At 40.1% G+C, this 18654-nt stretch overlaps 1 protein-coding gene across 12 annotated transcripts in view; it reads right to left on the bottom strand.

Moving 5' to 3' along the window:
* Window positions 1-18654, bottom strand: part of DYM (dymeclin) — a 207801-nt gene that overhangs the window by 126303 nt on the left and 62844 nt on the right. For 11 of the 12 annotated variants that reach the window (XM_035559898.2, XM_050716166.1, XM_035559891.2 and 8 more), the window contains 3 exons: window positions 9193-9375; window positions 6521-6699; window positions 857-982 (listed from right to left, as the gene is read on the bottom strand). In XM_035559898.2, coding sequence (XP_035415791.1) covers window positions 857-982; window positions 6521-6699; window positions 9193-9375 — 488 coding nt within the window. The remainder of the gene's footprint in view (window positions 1-856; window positions 983-6520; window positions 6700-9192; window positions 9376-18654) is intronic. The other variant, XM_050716168.1, reaches the window with a different exon arrangement.

Raw genomic sequence — 18654 nt, 5'->3', positions numbered from 1 at the left:
ATATTGTTAAGGCTTGACCATTTGGCACCAAGAAAAAATGCCAATTCGCTCCAAAACAGGCTGGAAATTTACCCGGGAAAAAAGTTTTATTTAGATACCTGGACACTTGCTTCCTGCTTTTTGCATGTCAATAATTTTACATAAACCCAAAAGACAGTTTCCACCTCCTAGACAGGAACGTAAATAAAATTAGTGCAGACATCTGTGTTATCTTAGATTTAGAAGCTAGGGAACTAGAATATTATCACCCATTATCATCTCCAGCACAGATGGTCAAGGCCCATCAAAGCTAGTCAAAATTTGGATCATATTACATGGACAACATAAAATAGATACTAATCTAGCAGAAAGACAGAAAAGAAATGCCAAGTAAGGAAGCAACGTTTAGTCTGGAAAATAAATTTCCAACTAAAAACTCCTTTCGGCTGCATCAAACTGGTTAAGGGAAGTTTTTAGAGCGAAATAATTTTTTTTTTCTGTTTTTCTCTCCCTTCTACCCCCTCCATTTTCTCACTCCACATCTTTGAGACAGCCTGCTTGGCTATCACTATGCTATCACTATGCTAACCTGTGACAGGAAACACGGAAAAAGAGAGAAAAGGAGGTATATGCAGCATCTCCTTTGTGAAACGGAGCAGGAGCACGTTGCTTCACATCAGTAAGGAATGTTCTGAAAAGACTCTAACTGTTGTTTATTAGTCCTTAAAAAAGAAATACATACATGTCATCAAATCTGGATGAACACACACAACCCATACACACTGTCTGCCGAGAAAAGAGATATACAGATGCACCTTTGTAAATAAAGATTTAAGCAATTTTTAGGTCTGAAGAGTTATTTACTAAAACAACTCACCACTTCATGAATGGATCGGTTGAAGCCATCATCCTCTGTAAGGATTAGCAAAATTATAAGAGCCATGTAAACATGGTGTGAATTCCTTTCTTCAACGTGATACAGAATCTCAAGAATTGGCAGAACCTTTAGGGAAGGAAAAACGTGTGCATTAGTTTAGTCTTTCAAATACCTCAGATAATAAACAGAGGAGACTCTAAACCTCCCATGTATCACCCTGCCCTTAACAATAACGTAGCAATTTCTCCCTCTTGAAATAACCACCCCTAAGTGGTGACGTAGAGTGTTCAAACACCTTCCATCTGTTTTATTCTGTCTCCACAAGAGTGTCTAAACAAATTCTTTCTTGTGGTGAGACGTGGAATTTCAATTCCTAATAAATGAGATTTCCAGCCATACTAGTTATTGTAGGCTCTGAAAGCTTTAGTTCCCTCCTAGACTATGGGAAAATAAAATTATTAAACAAGATTTTCAACAGTTCAGACAGGAAAACAATTGCTTCTAACCATTTCTGCTAGCACAGGCCTGGTCTGAAATGACTTTCCTCATGAAATACAGCCAGGCATATTAAAGTCGAGGTGCACAGGGTCATTTTAAGACCTGAAATTCAGATCCCATTTTGGTGTGTGGAGCTAATCCCAGAAAAGAACCAGTTTGGGTTGGGTTAAGACTAGAAAAGGCCTGTTTTTCTAATTCTAGACAATACGCAGCCAAAGAGAACTGACATTATGATGAGAGTTCAGCCCAAGGTCTTGCAACATTTCCACCAGGATGAACAGCTTAAGCCAAAGTCTTGCAATAATAATGAAAACGAGATTTCATTGCAACTGCAAGCATACCTGAATGCTAGTCTAAAGTTAATCCAGATGCAAACATTGTCCTCTTACCAACTGAAAATTAGCCTTCCACTGGCTCAGTACAACGTGGCTTCCCCACGTTGCAGAAATAGGCCTAAATCACAGAATACCCTGGAAAAGGGAACTTGAGAAAACTCCTAATTCCAAGATAGGGAATGAGATGCAGAATTCATTCCAAGAAGATTCTAGACACCTAAAGACTTTGCTGTTTTTCAAAACAAGCCGAGTGAAACAGGATGAATCATGTGAAACCTATTCTGGTGACAGGCCAGGACTCCAAGTGCTGCATGACCCTCTGAAATCACCAGAATGTTCTGTTACAATCAACAAGTCCCAAAGCAGTTGGAACATATTAAACACACGACAGTTTCTATTAAAACCTACCATACCGAGCTAAGTGCTGCAGGCCACGAAGCCTTTTGACAGATGCTTTAGCCAGGGTCAAGACAATACCACAGCAAAAGTGGAGAAAAAAATAATATTTACACATTGCTAACTTCCTCCCTTTACGTTTTCAAAGGATCCTTCCCAAACATCTCTCTTCAGTTAAAACTGGAGGCGATATTTTTGTGTTTTGTGAATATAGGTCTTGAGACGAACGGAAAGACAGCGTGTCCCTAGAGCATGTGCTTGGCGTGTGGCAGGAACACACATTCCTTTCCTTGGGTGGGGGAGATGGGAGACAAACATCACTGCATTAGCCCATCGCTCCGACCATCTCCAACTGAAATATTTATACCGTATGTAGCTTTGCGTTCCATAAGCTCAACACCATTTCCAAGTCCAAGCACGACGGTGAGCTGCACAGAGGAGGACACGATATAAGACTACTCAAGAAGCGCATTCACGACTTGCCTTCACAGGGAGAAAAACGAAAGCCTTTGCAGAGGTAAGCAGTGGAACACCTTCTTAGATCCTTAGGCAGCTCTAAAATAATCCTCCGTTCATTTTTACACGGAATATACTGCCTTACGCACTACATTCCTTTCCACCGCTCTTTCAGACTTCCCTCATCCATCCTACCTATGGGACCAAACTGAAGGAGGCAAATGGCAAATTCTCCGTGCCACGTCCAGGCGGAAACCAAATCAACGCACACAGTTTCTACACTCCTCCTCCTCCAGGCACTTCTTCCTTCGTATACTGATTGCTGAGGTACACATTCCTTTAGGACAAGCTGTTCAGCAAACCACCATTTAAATAAAAAAGAGTTAGGACGCAAGACTGAATTAGAGTTTTAGTTACATTAAGATTTATCAGGAATTGTAACCAAAATGCACTTCCGCATTTTTATGTTATACGTGGACATTATAACTTCTATATCTATCTTCTTACGCACTGGCATGGGCTAGCCACGTACTGGGAAGACCCTGCATTAGTCATGCTTGATGCAACATACTCACTCTTGTGGCTAACAGAAAACTTCCCTAGCCCATTTTTCCAAACAGATGAGGGCTACATCCAGGAACTTTCATGCAAATAAGTGTTTTTCTTTTTTTTTTTTTTTTCTTTTTCCTTTTTTTTAATTTTTTTTTAAAGAAAAACTACAGTGATGCAACTCTTTATTCAAAAAGCCTTGGCATACCCTGATCTTCTGAATGTGCAGTCACACCCTCCAATGAATGATTTCTGAATGAAACTGCAAAAAAAAAGCATACAATAACCACTTCTATTTGTACCGCGGGCCCTTTTGTTCGGAGCCATTAAAGTATCATTATTGGATTATTAACACTCCTTCACCAGGAGGAGCTTTTAACCAGTAAGGTACAGCCACCATTAAAAAATTACTTTTAATCCCCAAAACATGGGGCAGGTAAAAACAGACGCTGTAAACTGCAGGTGCTGTGTTCAGTCAGAGGTCAGGAACAGTTTCCCAAGCAAAGAGTTTTAAAATAGCTTTTCTTTAGTATACAATGAAACACAACACCAGTGCCTTGCTTAAACAAATTTATGCCACTGGAAAAAAAATAAATGACGTCCCATCAGTTAATGTCATCATCTTATGCATTATTTCAATCCAGTTGTGTTAAGCAGCAGTAAAACGTATAGGTCGGCAGCCAAAGCAAGACATATTTAATAGGAATAGCTTATTTCTTACGAGTAGATATTCCCCTGGCACTGCATGTGTAAACTGCTCCTACAAACAGGAAAAGGCTCAACATTTTCCCATCCACAAACCATGACACTATGCTTATGAAAAAATGCATTAATTGGCCCCTATTTCACCAGTCCCACCACTTCCTGGAGAATCTTCGCAACCACGTTTAATTTCGTAGCCAAATTCCGGACATGAACATCCCTAATAGCATCAGATATTTAAACCAAGCATTTTATGAAATTAGACAAAGTGACTTGCTATAAGCCATGGGAGACATACCCTATTCATTCTACCAAACAGACTGCTATTATAAGAAAAAAGACTGCTATAAAGAAAAAAAAAAAACATATATTGCATTATCAATGATAAGGCAAGAAAACAAAGGCATCTACATGCAAATGACAGAGGTGGATTTATACGCAAGTCAGGATGCAAGCAGAACCAATCTATTATAACGTTTAACAAAAACGCACCGAATCAATTCACAAATGAAACTGAAGTTACAAAAGAGCAAATAAAACTCAAAAAAAACCACCCTAGGAAATGCCGAAGAACATCTGCTAGTGATGCTTCCTGGGCACCAAACCCAGAACATATAGAAAACCCCAAAACAATCGAAAAAAAACACCGGACAATAAACGTTGTAATGTGTTGAATGACAGGAAAAAGGAACAACCTCCAGAACCCCCGCAGGTTTAAGGTGAGAGCTCAGCTGAATGCTGACCTGCTCTCGTATGTCACTGCCCCTTTTACTTCACTCGGCTGGCACTGTATGAAGAGCCCACTAACTTATGCTTGATCAAGCCACGTACCTCCGAAACGTCATCCGCCCTCAGTTCAAAGAAACCCCCAGAAAGCACTGCTTTGGCAGCAATTTCCTCCTCCGAATTTATTACCTTAACTGGTTTGCTCCTGTATCTCTGAGCTGGGGGATTCTCAGCTTGCAGGCTTTAGTTCTTAGCACGCCTCTCAGCAAGGTGCGAGTCCTTTCCGTTCAAAGTTAGCTTTCTAAGCTTCCCACAGTAAGCCTTCACATCTTTTTTTTTTAATTTTAAAGCAAAAAAATATATATATGTGTATATATATACACATATACATATATATACACGCATATATACATATATATGTATATACAACATGTGTATATATATATATACACACACACACACACATTTCTATACACTCTCTCCATTATTTTTTTTTTTTTTAACTGCAGGGTTGTAATGGGAGACCATGATTTCTTTGCCCAGGAACCTCCCCAACCCCAATCCCTTTTGTGTCTGGCTCGGCCCGTGTAATAAAGCAATTGAAACCGCTCCTCTCAATCGCCTGCTACAGCTCATCCTTACTAGTCCAGAAAAAAAAAATAATAATAAAAATACCAGGTTGTAAAAGATGGCAGCAGCGTGTCAGTAACAAGAAGCACCAGGCTGCACGAAGAGCAACGTGAAGGCTAGGATAGCCACGAGACAGGGCAGACAGCTTCACGGTTCTGTAGGAAAACCCAAGCGTGCCGCTGACATTTCAGTAATGCTTTTCTCAGCTTTCACAGCTTTCGCCAGAAAGTAAAGCGTTTAATATTGACAGTAATTTTCCACGATTTTCTTATTATTTTCTTTTGAGAGGGGGGAGGAAAGGTAACTGATCAAATATCGCACATTGCCGAGTATCTGAGTCCCTGCATCTTGAGCTGTTTTAACATACGCACCTCATGCTGCTTCGGGGAGCTTTATAATATATCAAATACCACACTTCTAAAGCAATGCACAGACCTAACCTTTGCCTCTCTAGAGCAAATTGATGTGTTTAGCAGCTGTGAAACCTGACATACTACATTCAACAGCCGAGAAAATTAAATATGATGATTTGTTGACAGAATTTATACAAAATGACTCAACTCCACCCCTAGATAATATGCAGACTACACAGGAGTTCAGTTTTGAATCATCAATTCAGTATCAACCGTCCTGCCTGAGTTTGCCAACAGTGGTGTCTATCAACTCTGATTTTTAGCAATACATCTGCTAGAACTTGGATTAAGACCAAACTCATTCCATATCTGCCATCAAACAGGCATGGGATCTAATTATCTGGCAGGATTTCACGTATTAAAATGGAAAAGGTCCTCTATTCTGTTCCCAATTCCCCTAGACAGCCATTATCTTATTAAAGGAATGCTATTTAGTAAGTAAGGTTTGTTGAAGTGGTTTGTGACATCACTAACCATAGCAGGGAGCAGAAGCTACTTTATAACCTACAAAAAACTGTAGCAGGTGTCTGTTATAGCGGCTATTAACCACAATCCTATTTAAAGCAGCCAAAAGGTCGCTACAGTTGCAATTTTATAAAATCTACCAAGTACCCCTTGAGTTCCAGACTCGGGTCAACCCTGGAAGCCATTTGTATGCTTAGAGGTCAGCAGAGTCGACCTGGGTCAGACTAATGGTGGCACTGAGAAAGAGGCAAGACAGCTTAGCCTTATCGTTATTATTTTTTATATTATTTTTTTTACTTCGGTCACATGTTTATTGCAATACTTCTGAGATGGCCTAATGGAGTGAGCCAGAAGGGGTAAGCAATCCAGAACCAGTGCTGCCGCAGCATCCTATTGCGCCCACAATAAAACGGGGGACACCGGCAGCTGATGACACCCAAGCTTCCAGGACCAACACCTCGCAAGGAGTACAGGGCAAGGAGAACGATACTTACAAGATTTTCTATGTCCGTTCGTGCCAACACGTATGTCCGTACGTTGCCATTTTGATGCAGAAGCATGTATAAAAGAAGAGTCGCTTGATCGGATCTCTGCTGCTCACACAAAGCCGTGTACAAACTGTTAAAATTTATCTGGAAAGCGTGCGGATTTGATGATGAAAAAGCACTGCTATCTGAAATAAAGAAATCAAAAATAATTGTTAGCAAATATACTTACCATGCTGGTAACCGGTTAGTTCTATAAAATCCTCTGGGTGGAATATTTCGTGCAGATACCAGAGTAAGGAGGAAACAAAAGCCACCCTTACCACAGATGGTCATAACCCTATGGGCTAATTACAATAATTTAAAACACCCTGTAACATAGTTTAACACCACTTAAACTAACATTAGATTGTTCATATTCACAATACAATTCGTGGCAGAGCTGTAAGTGAGAACAAAATGGTTTTCTGCTTTTCACAAGTAGCTCTACCAGCTTCGACAACAACTTCCATCAACACGCATCTCTAACATCCAGGAATTTCCAGAGGAAATGGAAAAAACAAGTCTGACAGTCAATGCACTCATACAGCACGTCAGAAAGCCAGATTCATGTCCTTACTCAGCCTCCTGATCTCCCCAAGTCAGAGATTTTGCCTTTGCTTTCTTCACAAAACACCTTTGAGAGTGCAAAGTTTTGTTCCAGTGCAGAAGAGCTCAGCTCTCAAGAACCTTCACAGAAATTTGTTTAAAACCTGCTCCTGTCCAGCTCTACTCAGCAACACTCGTCCAACACATGCATCTTCTGCGATGACACATGAAGTGGGACGAGTCTGCCTTTTTGGGCTGATTTATGCCAGCATCTTGGCAACTGGATACAAAGGCTATCCTTTCTGAGCACGTAAACAAGCTAAGCGTATGGAAAAGCTACAGCAATTTCGTGGCAGGAGGATATTTTGGGAACAATAGCAGTTTGGGTACTCAAGTATTCTACAAGTCTGGACTTAAAAATTGCACAATTTCTATAAACAAGACATCCAAAGTTGAAGAATTTAACTAAAATTCCCTAGTTCCTGCAGCGACAGACTACAGATTTCTGAATTGTTTATCGCTTATTAAAAATGCATTCATTTGGGAAAGTTCTGCTGTAGAAAACAGTGTGACAATACTACTGCTCCCGAACAGCCATTTGTGGATGGAGTAGATTTTTAGGAGATGGAGAAGGGGGAAAAAGAGACGCCAATTTCAAAACCTGCTTTTTTACAACATTTCTATAACCGACTAGTATTACGATAGCCAGCAACTATTGCACATCGTCTGAACCTTCTTTTTACTCCAAGCCTGAAAGACCTGTCAGATATTACACGCTGCACCACCATGGAAAACACCGAGAAGCATGAACACTACCTACACCCCCTGAAGTGTGGGCGTCCCACCTCCCCTTTCTTTTCAGGGCATACTCTTGGCAAAGCTTTCTAAATAGCTTCCAACTCGGGGAAGTATGTGGCACTTGCCACTTATTTTGACAAAGCGCCCGCCCTCTCTGGAAGGGGAAAGCAATTTTTAAATCATAAAAGCATGTTTTCAATGAAACAAACCACTAGTTATTGATGACACTGAACAAAGTTAACCAAAATAAAATATTCGTATAAGTTTTCAGACGTTCGGGTTAAATAAAAAAAAAGCAACACCCTTGATCAAAAATTTAATCTCAGTTGCCAGTAAACAATATCCAGAAGGTCAAAGGGGCATGTTAGGACTAAGAATTCTTCTTATGTGAACAATTCTACATCCTAATAACTTGAAAAAAAAAATTCGTATGTAAAGGTGACTGAATTTAGGGCTCAACCTGCTTAAAACTCAACGGTTAAAGAGAACAACTCAGAGACATTTATATGGCTTCACAGGTCACCACGCAGTGGCTGAGCTCTGTTGAGTAGCCCTGTGTGAGCAGTTAAAGCCAACAAAAGGTGAAAAAACAAAGGCTAAAACTTGAAGAGATTTAAGTGTCCGGACAGAGCGCATGTGACAGCAAGCACAGCGCTTGCAAGTTGAGCTATCTAGCTATAAGCCAGGTCACTCTGAGCTGTTAGGGCTTTACAGCGTCCCAGCTAGGAACCTCTGCAGAAGGGGACTAAGTCATACAGCATTGCACTTACCTGACAAACATCCTGCTACCAACCTTCTCAAAAACCTGGCAGGCACTATAACGAGTCTGACACTTTCTGTATAGAAGCCTCATAGAAGTGTTTACATTTCACCAATTTCTCTTCAGACTTAAAGTACAAGAAGTGAGCAACACAATTAGAAATTCAACTGCGTATCTCAGTTCTAAGGGACGTGACGCCAGCTAACCGGAATTTCTCCAAGTGCTGTAGAGTTTTAGGAGACTCCTCCAGACTCTCGGATAACTGGCCTACTTATGAGTCAGCTTTGTGTCTTCTGAAATTATGAAGCTTCCTTGAATTCATCAAGTCTGAAGGAAAGAGCAACCTCCTTACTCTACCCCTTCAATTAAGTTTCAGCAGCTGGGCAACTCCACCTCAAAAATCCCAGAGGAAAACGTAGCGTTACATGGGCTTGCTAGACAGAAAATAAATTTTGTAAGGGGAATCTCCAAGTGGTTACAGCAACTTAACGCTTCTTTTTCATCAGTTCATGCTTAGAAGTAAGAACATACAAACCTTGGGTGTTCTTGAAGGACATAATAGCTTGCCTGTAGGGGTTCGGTGTATCCGGAGCATCAGTCAGATTAGCTAAGACCAGGAGAAGCAGCAGACTCTGATTAGCTAGAGGGGAGCACTGCTCCAGCTGCGGCGTTGGTTTACTCCCCACTCCACCTAACGTGAAGACTGTCCACAGGCCAGCTGCAGAGAAAAGGCAAAAGGGATAAACAACGTTATGCGTGTGCAAATTTTAATGAACAAACCCCCCTTAGAGAGAGAAATATCTGACACACAGGTACGTGGAAGAATTAAAAAACGCTTCGCCCCTGTACCGTGAGAAGAAGTTCTGGCTACCCGATTTCTCAAAACGAAAATTTCACAGCACTGGCCACAGAGAGGCAGGAATTGAAAGATCATTGAAAATTTCAATGGAAAGACTATTGGAAGTTCAAGAAAATTGAGTCACAGGAAGACGTGAAAAGGCGCGCAGAAGAGAGGTGAAACAGGAGTGTGTATTTGAATGGGTGAACCTTAAACACAAAGCAGCCCCTGGCTGAAGGATTCACGTAGCACCCCTGAAAATGCAAATATATCGAGAGGAAAAGGAGCTTGTACATTGCCCCTTTAATAAAAATGGCTTGCTGTGTTATGCAGCATTTTTCTGATGTATTCTAATTTTAATAACCTCAGCATTTTAGGCACGAGACAGTAACAAATACTAACACTGCTTAAAAGAGAACATCCAGATCGAGTCCTTTGTGCTTATCTCACAACTGCAGCGATACACAACTGATATATGTGCAGCTCAATAATACACATCTAACAAAGCCCCAAAGCTCCATTTATTTTACACCTGCAAACATTTATTAGGTACGAAGATGCAAATAGCTAATCATTCCATACCAGCTCGGTTATTTGCTTAATAACTACAGTCAAAATGTGTGTTAAAATACCCTCCCCTTTATCTAGATGAATATATATGGCACATACACAGCTCCAGTATTAAGGCTGCACCTGAAGGCAGCTCATTTAATCTCTCATTGTTGTACCTTTTAAACTTTGATGTTTGAGCCCAAAACGTACGTAATTCACGAGGCTGAATTACACAGGGGAAAAGAAGAGAAGCACCAAAACTGAAGTAGCAATGCTGCAGACAATGGGGGGGGGGGAAATCAGGGAAAAGCATAGAATTATCCCCCATGACTGTGGTCGTACATGACAAATTCAGCATCAACCAGGGCTCCTACCTTCATCAGGTCTGGGTTCCCGGGACATTCCCTTGTGATAAGGAGCAGCCCCTCTCAGACACATCGGATTAAATTTATCACCAAACGCCTGCTTAACGCGTTTCTTGGAATTTGACGGCAGATTCGGATCATTGCATCAAATAAGTAGAGCCTTACTGAGTCGAAGTCTTTAAGTATACAGCTCAACAATAGGAAATAATCTCGACTTGAAAATCCTTATTTTTCATTAATGTCAAAAGTCAAAATTAATTATAACGTACTTTCTTAAAGAAAGAAAAATTAAAGCAGGTGAGTTTCCAATCTCCTACTCTTCCAGATTCAAGTTGCACAGGACAAAAGCTTGTAAGCTATTTGAATGGAAAACATAAAAGAATTTCAAGTGCTCTTAGCCCTACAAAATTTCAAAACAGCCAAATATTTTTTTCTCAAATAAAATTATATAGTCAGATTTTGTAATAAACCAACACTCCCTTCACCAACACAGTTGCAAGGCAATTACTGTCATGTCAAAGACAAAGGAACTAATGCTATTCACTGTTAAGCAGCTTGGAGGTCTTCTTATAATAAAAAGCACTATAATTAGAGCCTTCTCTTAAAAATTTCATGTTGCTTTAATAGCCCTTTATGACCATGTTTTTGTTCTGTTGTCCTCAAATCAGAAGGAGGCCAAATAAAAACGTTGACCATAAAGTTCGCTTTTCAACTCGTGATTTCTCCAGATACGTAACACGTGAAGAAATTCACAAAACGGTCAAAAACGAACCAAAAACCCCTATATATTTACCATATATTTATCATTGTCATTTGTTAAATGAATTCAAATTTAGCACACTTCTTCTCCAAGTTTTGTATAACTCTCAACTAAGCCAGCTTTTCAGTTTTCCACCGCCCCACCCTTCTGTGGCTGGCATCTGCCATTACTACACCTTTCCTCACTATTTAGGAAAAGAGGGAGACGGCCAAAGCACTGACAAGTAAGCTGAATCTTCCACCAGGGAGAATGAGGTCATTATGACCGAGAGCGATCTGCACGTTGATATATGACCCAAGTCACCTCTTGAAGTTCTGTCTCTTGCTGGCAAGCGCAGCCCTCCAGAAAATCAATCCCATGCTAACCCGCATTTCGGTTCCAAAATGCAACGTCAGATTAGGTGCTAAGTGTTGGTTGGAGCACCCAATTCTACTCAACTTGAGACATTTCTAAGGCAAATGCTACTTCCGATCATGATTAAGTTTAGCAGATTAAGGTGCTAAACAGGTAAGAGACTTAACAGTCAATGCTGCTACTTCTGAATGCTCTCGATATTTGAAGTATCGCATTGCTACACTTGTGGGTTTTTTTTCATTTATGCAAATTTCAAATTTAAGTTACATAAACACTGAAAAAGCTCTGCATTACCAAATACTGCCTTTCTGGTGCCAATTATAACCCTAATGAAGTTAACCTGTAACCTTGAAACACCCTTCAACTTTTAGGTATACATTTCATGTACACAATTTACCATTTCCTGCAAAATATTTGTAATCCATTTTTAATTGCCATTCTCTAACAGCTTTATTTGTTTACTCATTTCCACGGGGAACCACATTACTAGATTATATTTTTTTTTGGTCAATTAGAGCAACATTAACATTTTGCCAATTATTCCCGGCAAATACGGAGGTACTTTGAGAAGAGGGAACATGGTGCTTTTAGTTTCAAAAGCAGAATGAACAGCTCCATTTTCCATGCTCTTCCTCAGAACTACACACCATGTATATATTTTTTCCGCCTATTCATACAATTCTGTGTAAGACACAGCAGGTAAAGCAAGCAGTAGTGGTCCAGTACTCCCTAGTCCAGTACTTCAGGTGCCATCAAGATGTCGTTGAAGTATTTCCTAAACCAACAAACCAACAAGATCAACCCTTTTGAGTTTCTTTCAAGATTCTAAAATCAACTCCTACCTTCAGAGATCTCCGACGGCTACAACCGAACAATATGAAGCAATATTCTCATGTGGTTCCTACCAGGATAAACGAAAACCTCATTTTAAGAGCGAGGTACAACTTCTGCAATAGAGAATCCAAGAGCTGCTCTAAGATGGCTAGAAACACTTTTCATAGCCGTGCAAACAAGACGGGGATTTTAATCCAGTTTGACAGTCTGTGGAACAACACTTAATGGCAAAATGAAGTTATGACACATTCATCAAAAAAGGAACCGTCTTTCCCCAGACTATTATTTAATGTAAATAGAACGAGGCAGAAATCTCAGCCTAATGCTCTGCTCTCTGCTACGCAAAAACAGGAAGAAACAAATAAGGTTCGTGTTTGTACCTACTCGGAGAACAGTTTAAATGCACTTATACTTTCATGGGACTAAAGAAAATTTTAACAGCTTGATTTTGAAGAAGGTTTTCAAACCAAAAGACAGGTAAGAGCACAGACAGTGCTTTAAAAAGTACTCAGCAAAAAGCATCAAAATTAATAGCCAACTTCTAGCAATGCATACAATTACTGTAAGTTAGCATATCAACAAACTGCGAGCTATACCTAGTTTGTGAGCTCTCTTGGGATATATGTTGGACCACTTGCACTTCTTGAACAAAATACATCTTATTCCAAATTCAGTATGAAGACCTATGAGCTCTCTGAGAGCATTAAATTAACACTGAGGAAACATGTTACTTATTTCGAAGCATTTTTCTGGAAAAAGGATCTTTTTTTTTTAAATAAGAGTTGCAAAATGCAGTCATATTCATTACATACATTATCATCCTGTCAATGAATTTGATTGCTTTTGAAACTCTTTCGTTGAGTGCCAAGCTTCATCCACGAAGACTTCTCCATGAGCAGCCCCAGATTAACGTGTCAACCCCAGGCTGCTTTTGAGAGCAAAGATAACGAAGGCAAAGAGAAAAAAGTAAGAATTTTGACCATGAAGCTTCGAAATATCTTGATCTCTTACTGTCATTTTAACATTTCCAAAATTTACAAACCTGCTCCTTCATTCCAAAATGGAAAACAAACACAACCTGACCTAACAGGAGGTGTCCCTGCCCACTGCAGGGGTTGGACCTGGGGATCTTGAAGGACCCCTTCCAAACTCAACCATTCCGTGATTTTGACTATCCCTGTTTCAGGAGTCTACAGATCAAGCCCTAGCTCCATACCTTGATACCATCATGTACTTCTTCCACCAAAACTAGCGAATGAAGTATCATTCAAAACCATTGCAATCAGCATTTCACCCTTATTATGACCAAGCAGCCACTCTGGGAACTTCAGAGGTTTTCTTTATCTTTTTTTTTTTTTTTTTTAAATGTTTATTATGTCTGTCACATTTCTTAAGTCAATTCAATGATTCTCACATTGTGGTCTGATGAACGCTTTCTGGTGGCCCACAGAGAGCTGGCAGTTCACGTTGTGCTGGCTCCTGTCCTTGTTTCCAGCTGCTACATTGTGTTAGAAGAAAGCTAAAAATACATAAATACTTTCCTACGATTACTTTTTCATGTAAGCAATTTCTCAAGTTGCCACGGGGATGTTATGTAATAACGAATGGGAGGGGAAAAAGTGGTCCATGGAATCATAAACGGGAGAGGCTGGATCAGCGAGGCAACTGCTGCACGAAGATGGAGCTCACATTATGTCTCAAGTCATTTCATGTTTCAGAAGCACGTCCTCATACAACTCAGGGCTTTAGTTAAGAAGCTTAAACTGCTAATTGTGAGGGACATCAGGTATACTTACAGAGTTGATGCTCTCAGTCATTTATGCTCGTTTTAGGAAAGTCCCATTACAAGTTCTTGGAAGACTCGGTACAGCAAGAGACTAACAAAGCCAAAATATAGGAAATACGGAATAATTTTTCTATGGTTAACGAACTTGCATGCTAATATTCCAACAACCTTAAACTCATAACGAACACAGACACACTGATGTAAACACAACCTACAAGCTCAGACTGACAAAGAGGATCTGATTGCACTAAATTTGTAGGCAGGAAAATTACAAAAACTCAGAAGCATAAAAATTGCAATTCCTAAATACTGCAATACCTTTTTTTCTTGACTTCAGCTGGCACAAGTTTGGGTTTTTTTTTGTTTGTTTTATAAATGATAGATTTTTTAAACATTATACCATGCTAATACACATGATTTTTTTTTTTTTTTAAACTTTCAGCAATGTTTTTCCTGCTTTCTACTGTCTGGCGTATGACTAACAGAATTAATACAGGCTAGCTTGCAACACAGAACGACAGACATTTTAAAGCCAGCATGAAAGGTTAGTTTCTGGGAGACTGGCAAAATAAATTCACATTTTAAATACAGGTAGGCTAGCTTGTTTTTAAGTCGTCAGCAGGCTGCAGCAAGAATTCACACGTGGGAGATATTAATTTGAAAGCATGCCTGCAGTGCTGTAAGCGTTTTGAGACAACAGCTACGTCCAGCCCATTCTGCTTGGGATATTGGGATTGCAAAAGTACATATATCAGAGTAAATGTGATCAGTTGAAACAGCACATTGAGGCTTAAAAACCCGTCCTGACCTGGAACTACCACGTAGTCCTAGGCATAAAGCCCCGTGCAAGACCGAAGTCACACTCCTCTCACCAATTTACTGAGTGGATTCCCATAGCCTTTTTTCAGGCGGTGTTAAATTCCTAAATTCTATAGGAAAGCGACTGCATTGCTACAAAAAGATTGAAAGTGTGTTTTGGGTGACATCTTTGAAGTGCTCTTAAAAAAACATTGGGGAAGCTGTTTTAAAAATAAGTTATTTTCTCATCAAATCAGTGCAACAGAACTAACGAGACTGGCTCCTTGAAACACACGACTGAATGCAGCTTGTTTGTTTGAGGTTTTGCATACCTAATAACGCTATCCTAAACGAGGCAAGTATTTCATCCTACTTGCCAAGAAAGGCAGGAGGCGGTGATTTCTGTTAAGCCAAGATCTGAAACGCAAATTCTGCTGCCTGCCCCTCACCTCATCACGCCTCTCCAGGAATAGCCCAGGTTTGTGTGTGCACGTTGGGTTTTTTTTAAAAAGCATCCCAGGCACCTGATTTTTGCCGGTCTCCTTCCTCCCCTATGGTTCCCAGCGATGCCGCCACAGCTTGGGGAAGCTGCAAGGAGCAGCTGAGCTGTTGGAGCTACTGGAAAGAGGCAGCAGAGCATCAGTTTACATTTATTTCATGATTGAAAGGCTTTCCCTCACTCTGCATTTTTTAATTTTTAACCTGGCTGTACCGAAAACTGACTCTTGCCACAGAGCCCTGCATAACTGAGTTGTTTTTTTTTTGTTTTATTATCTCCAAATAAACTCTATCTGAAAGCTGCACTACCAAGAAGCACCAACATGTCTGAGGAGGCTGAGGCTGTGATGTCACTAACACATTTTGGAAGCAGTCCTTCAGGAAATGAATCATGGAAGCAAGTGAAATGAGAAGATGGATTAGGTAACCGCGTTCATCCCCTACCCATGCAAAAGCGTTCCCTCCAGTACATTTTGTTATTTTATCCAGTCTAATTTTAAGGGACTAGTAATGGAGCTTGAACCACATCCTCTGGGAAGAGTGTTCCATAATCTAATAAACCTCAATGTTAAGATTTTTTTTTCCCCTAATATTCAGCCTAAGTATTCCTTGGTTCGACTTCACCCATTTATTCCTATAAGTGGTTCTCTCTATGTAATAGCATAAAGCATTTCTTCCCAGTTCAGTGTTTACTGCCTTTAAATAAAAAGGCACAGTCATCTGTCTCCTTTGTTGCCTAGCCAAATTATATACACAGATTTTTTCTTTCATTTCTCTTTTTTACCGTGCTTCCTGCGTTTAGTCCCAGCTCTGACACTCTGCGACCTCTCACATGTCACTGCAGCGAGAAAAGGCTACAAATGCTAAATTACAACAATTTAATAACAAACAAGCACATTCCTTATTCACTACGAAAATATTTTCAATTATATATTCTCTTCTTTATCACCAGATCTCAGGAGTTCTCTTACTGTGACACCTAAAACAATACAGGCTTCTTTTCATTTCGAGAGCCCTATTTGCCATTAGACTGCCTAACCCTTAGGTGTTGAAATGCAAAATAAGAAGACTACCTTCTCTCTCCAGTACAAAGCTCGATTACAGAGCTGTCAAAGCTTTCGACAACATGGCTGTACCAGGAACACATCAAGAAGTTGTGCACCGAACATTCTCAGATGTGGCTTTCTTCTGCACACAGACACTGGAGAACAGGATAGCTTTGTTAGCTAGCAACTGAAGAGGTTTTTGGTTATCTGTAAGGCAAACCTGAGGATTAGGCATATCTGGTGACGGACACCTTGAGGAATTAAGAAAGTAAATTACACACCACGCTCCTAAATCAAGTCTACAACGTTGCCAAATAAAGCGGGAAGCCACTGTAATAAAACCATTGATTCGCTTCAGCCAATACACTCAAAAAAAAAAAAAAAAAAGCTACAGAAAGAAAACAACTTGAAAAAGGAAGGAAACATTCACATATTTTCCTTCGCTCCACTGAACTAGGAGTCACAGGACTTGAATTGAGTTCTGTTTGTTTTACAGCAGTAACAGAATGAAAAACTTCCAGGACAGACGGGATGTCAGAGCCACTGCTTAATGCACTGCACATCTTCCTGGCCCGTTGCTGGAAGCAACTATTTCAGCTCCTCCAGACGCAGGCAATACAATTTGTGATGGAAGGATATTTCTGCTGCGAATTTGAAGACTGTCCTCTATTGCTGAAGCTGCAAACGTGACCAAAATACAAAAATATGAAGGTTTTATGGTAGTATGTAAGAACACAATACCACAGTGTTATGACTACTTGAAACGTGGGAAACCGAATGCAAGTTAGAAGAGGGTGAGAGAGAGGAAAACATATGAGAAATGTGGGAAAAACTGCAATCAACCCAGAGTCAGATTCAATTTTACAACTGTCTGACTCAATCAGCTCTCAGCCTTGGAACAGCAAACCTCAAGCCAACAACAAACTCACAGAGAGATGTTGAAAAGGAGTTGTTGGTTGATTTTATTTATTATTTTACTTTAAATAGAAATCTCCTTTGGCTTTTGCCCAGCGTACTGTCCTGGTACTTGGTTGTTGTGGTGGTTCGGTCAGAATAGGAGGGAGCACTGTGAGTGTATGCAATCCCACTGGCAAATCAGTACCATTTTCTGTCAACATAATCAGACAAAATTGAGGACAGAAACAAACATGGGAAAACGCTCAAATAATATCCTGGCAAAATGAGAGCAGCGCTTCTTTGCAGCAGGGATTTCGACAACGAAACGATCAAGCTAGTCCCCTGAAAAAAATTACTGCCACGACCAAAGCGATGCCTCAAAGAAACCAGATGAAGAGGATGGAAAAGACCGAAGTTCTAGAAGCTGAGCGGAAAGGAAGAAATAATTTCTCAAAGCATAAGACCATCGGATGTTTCAGGGATATTCCAGGAAATGTCTTTAAGATGTCTACATGCTTGAAGAGGAGGTATTTCAAATTAACAAGAATCCCTTTAAACCTAGGGGCTTGCACTTGCACGTATTTTAAACAACAGAAATGCTAGTTTTGCTTACCAATATGAAATATAGTTTTACTGACACAATAACAGCAATTCAGGCACTTGTCAGCTGTACCTGCCATTTGTTATTTCTTTTGCAGTGAAGTCACTAGGTACTTACCAGCAATCTGAGCTACTTTTGCCAATATGCATAAGGAAAGCATGCATCTGTTTTCAAGAGCTTGTTACAGCAATATATGAAGTACCAGGAAGACTATGAAGCCTGAAGAAACGGATAGGAGACCAAACAGATTAAGTAATTATGATTGGTATATACTATATAATAGTTAAGAACGATCAAGGAATGTATAGTGTAATCCATCAAGGTGAACTTAAGACACTGGTCTAGCTATAAACAGCTCGAATATTTTGACAGAAGATGTTAATGTCTTTTTTTTTTTCTTGGAAAACAACCCACAACCATCAAACACACACTAGACAGTAAAGCTTATGCAGCCATGTTGACGGTGAGCAGAGAAACAACGTCCTAAGGAAGAGTGATCCATGTTGTAAGTTTGGAGAGGGCATAACGTTAAGGCAATATTTTCAGAGAACTCCAGAAAATGAGAAGATGACAAGTCTTTGAAGGGTCTGGCGTCCAAAAGTGCTCCAGAAACCCTACTCAGGTATTTCCAGGAGAAACTATCTCCCATTTATGCAATGCAGGAGAAG

Source organism: Cygnus atratus, chromosome Z (assembly GCF_013377495.2).
Source record: "Cygnus atratus isolate AKBS03 ecotype Queensland, Australia chromosome Z, CAtr_DNAZoo_HiC_assembly, whole genome shotgun sequence".
NCBI lineage: Eukaryota > Metazoa > Chordata > Aves > Anseriformes > Anatidae > Cygnus > Cygnus atratus.
Note: the sequence above shows the minus strand (reverse complement) of the source record. Positions and strands in the feature narration are given on the sequence as shown.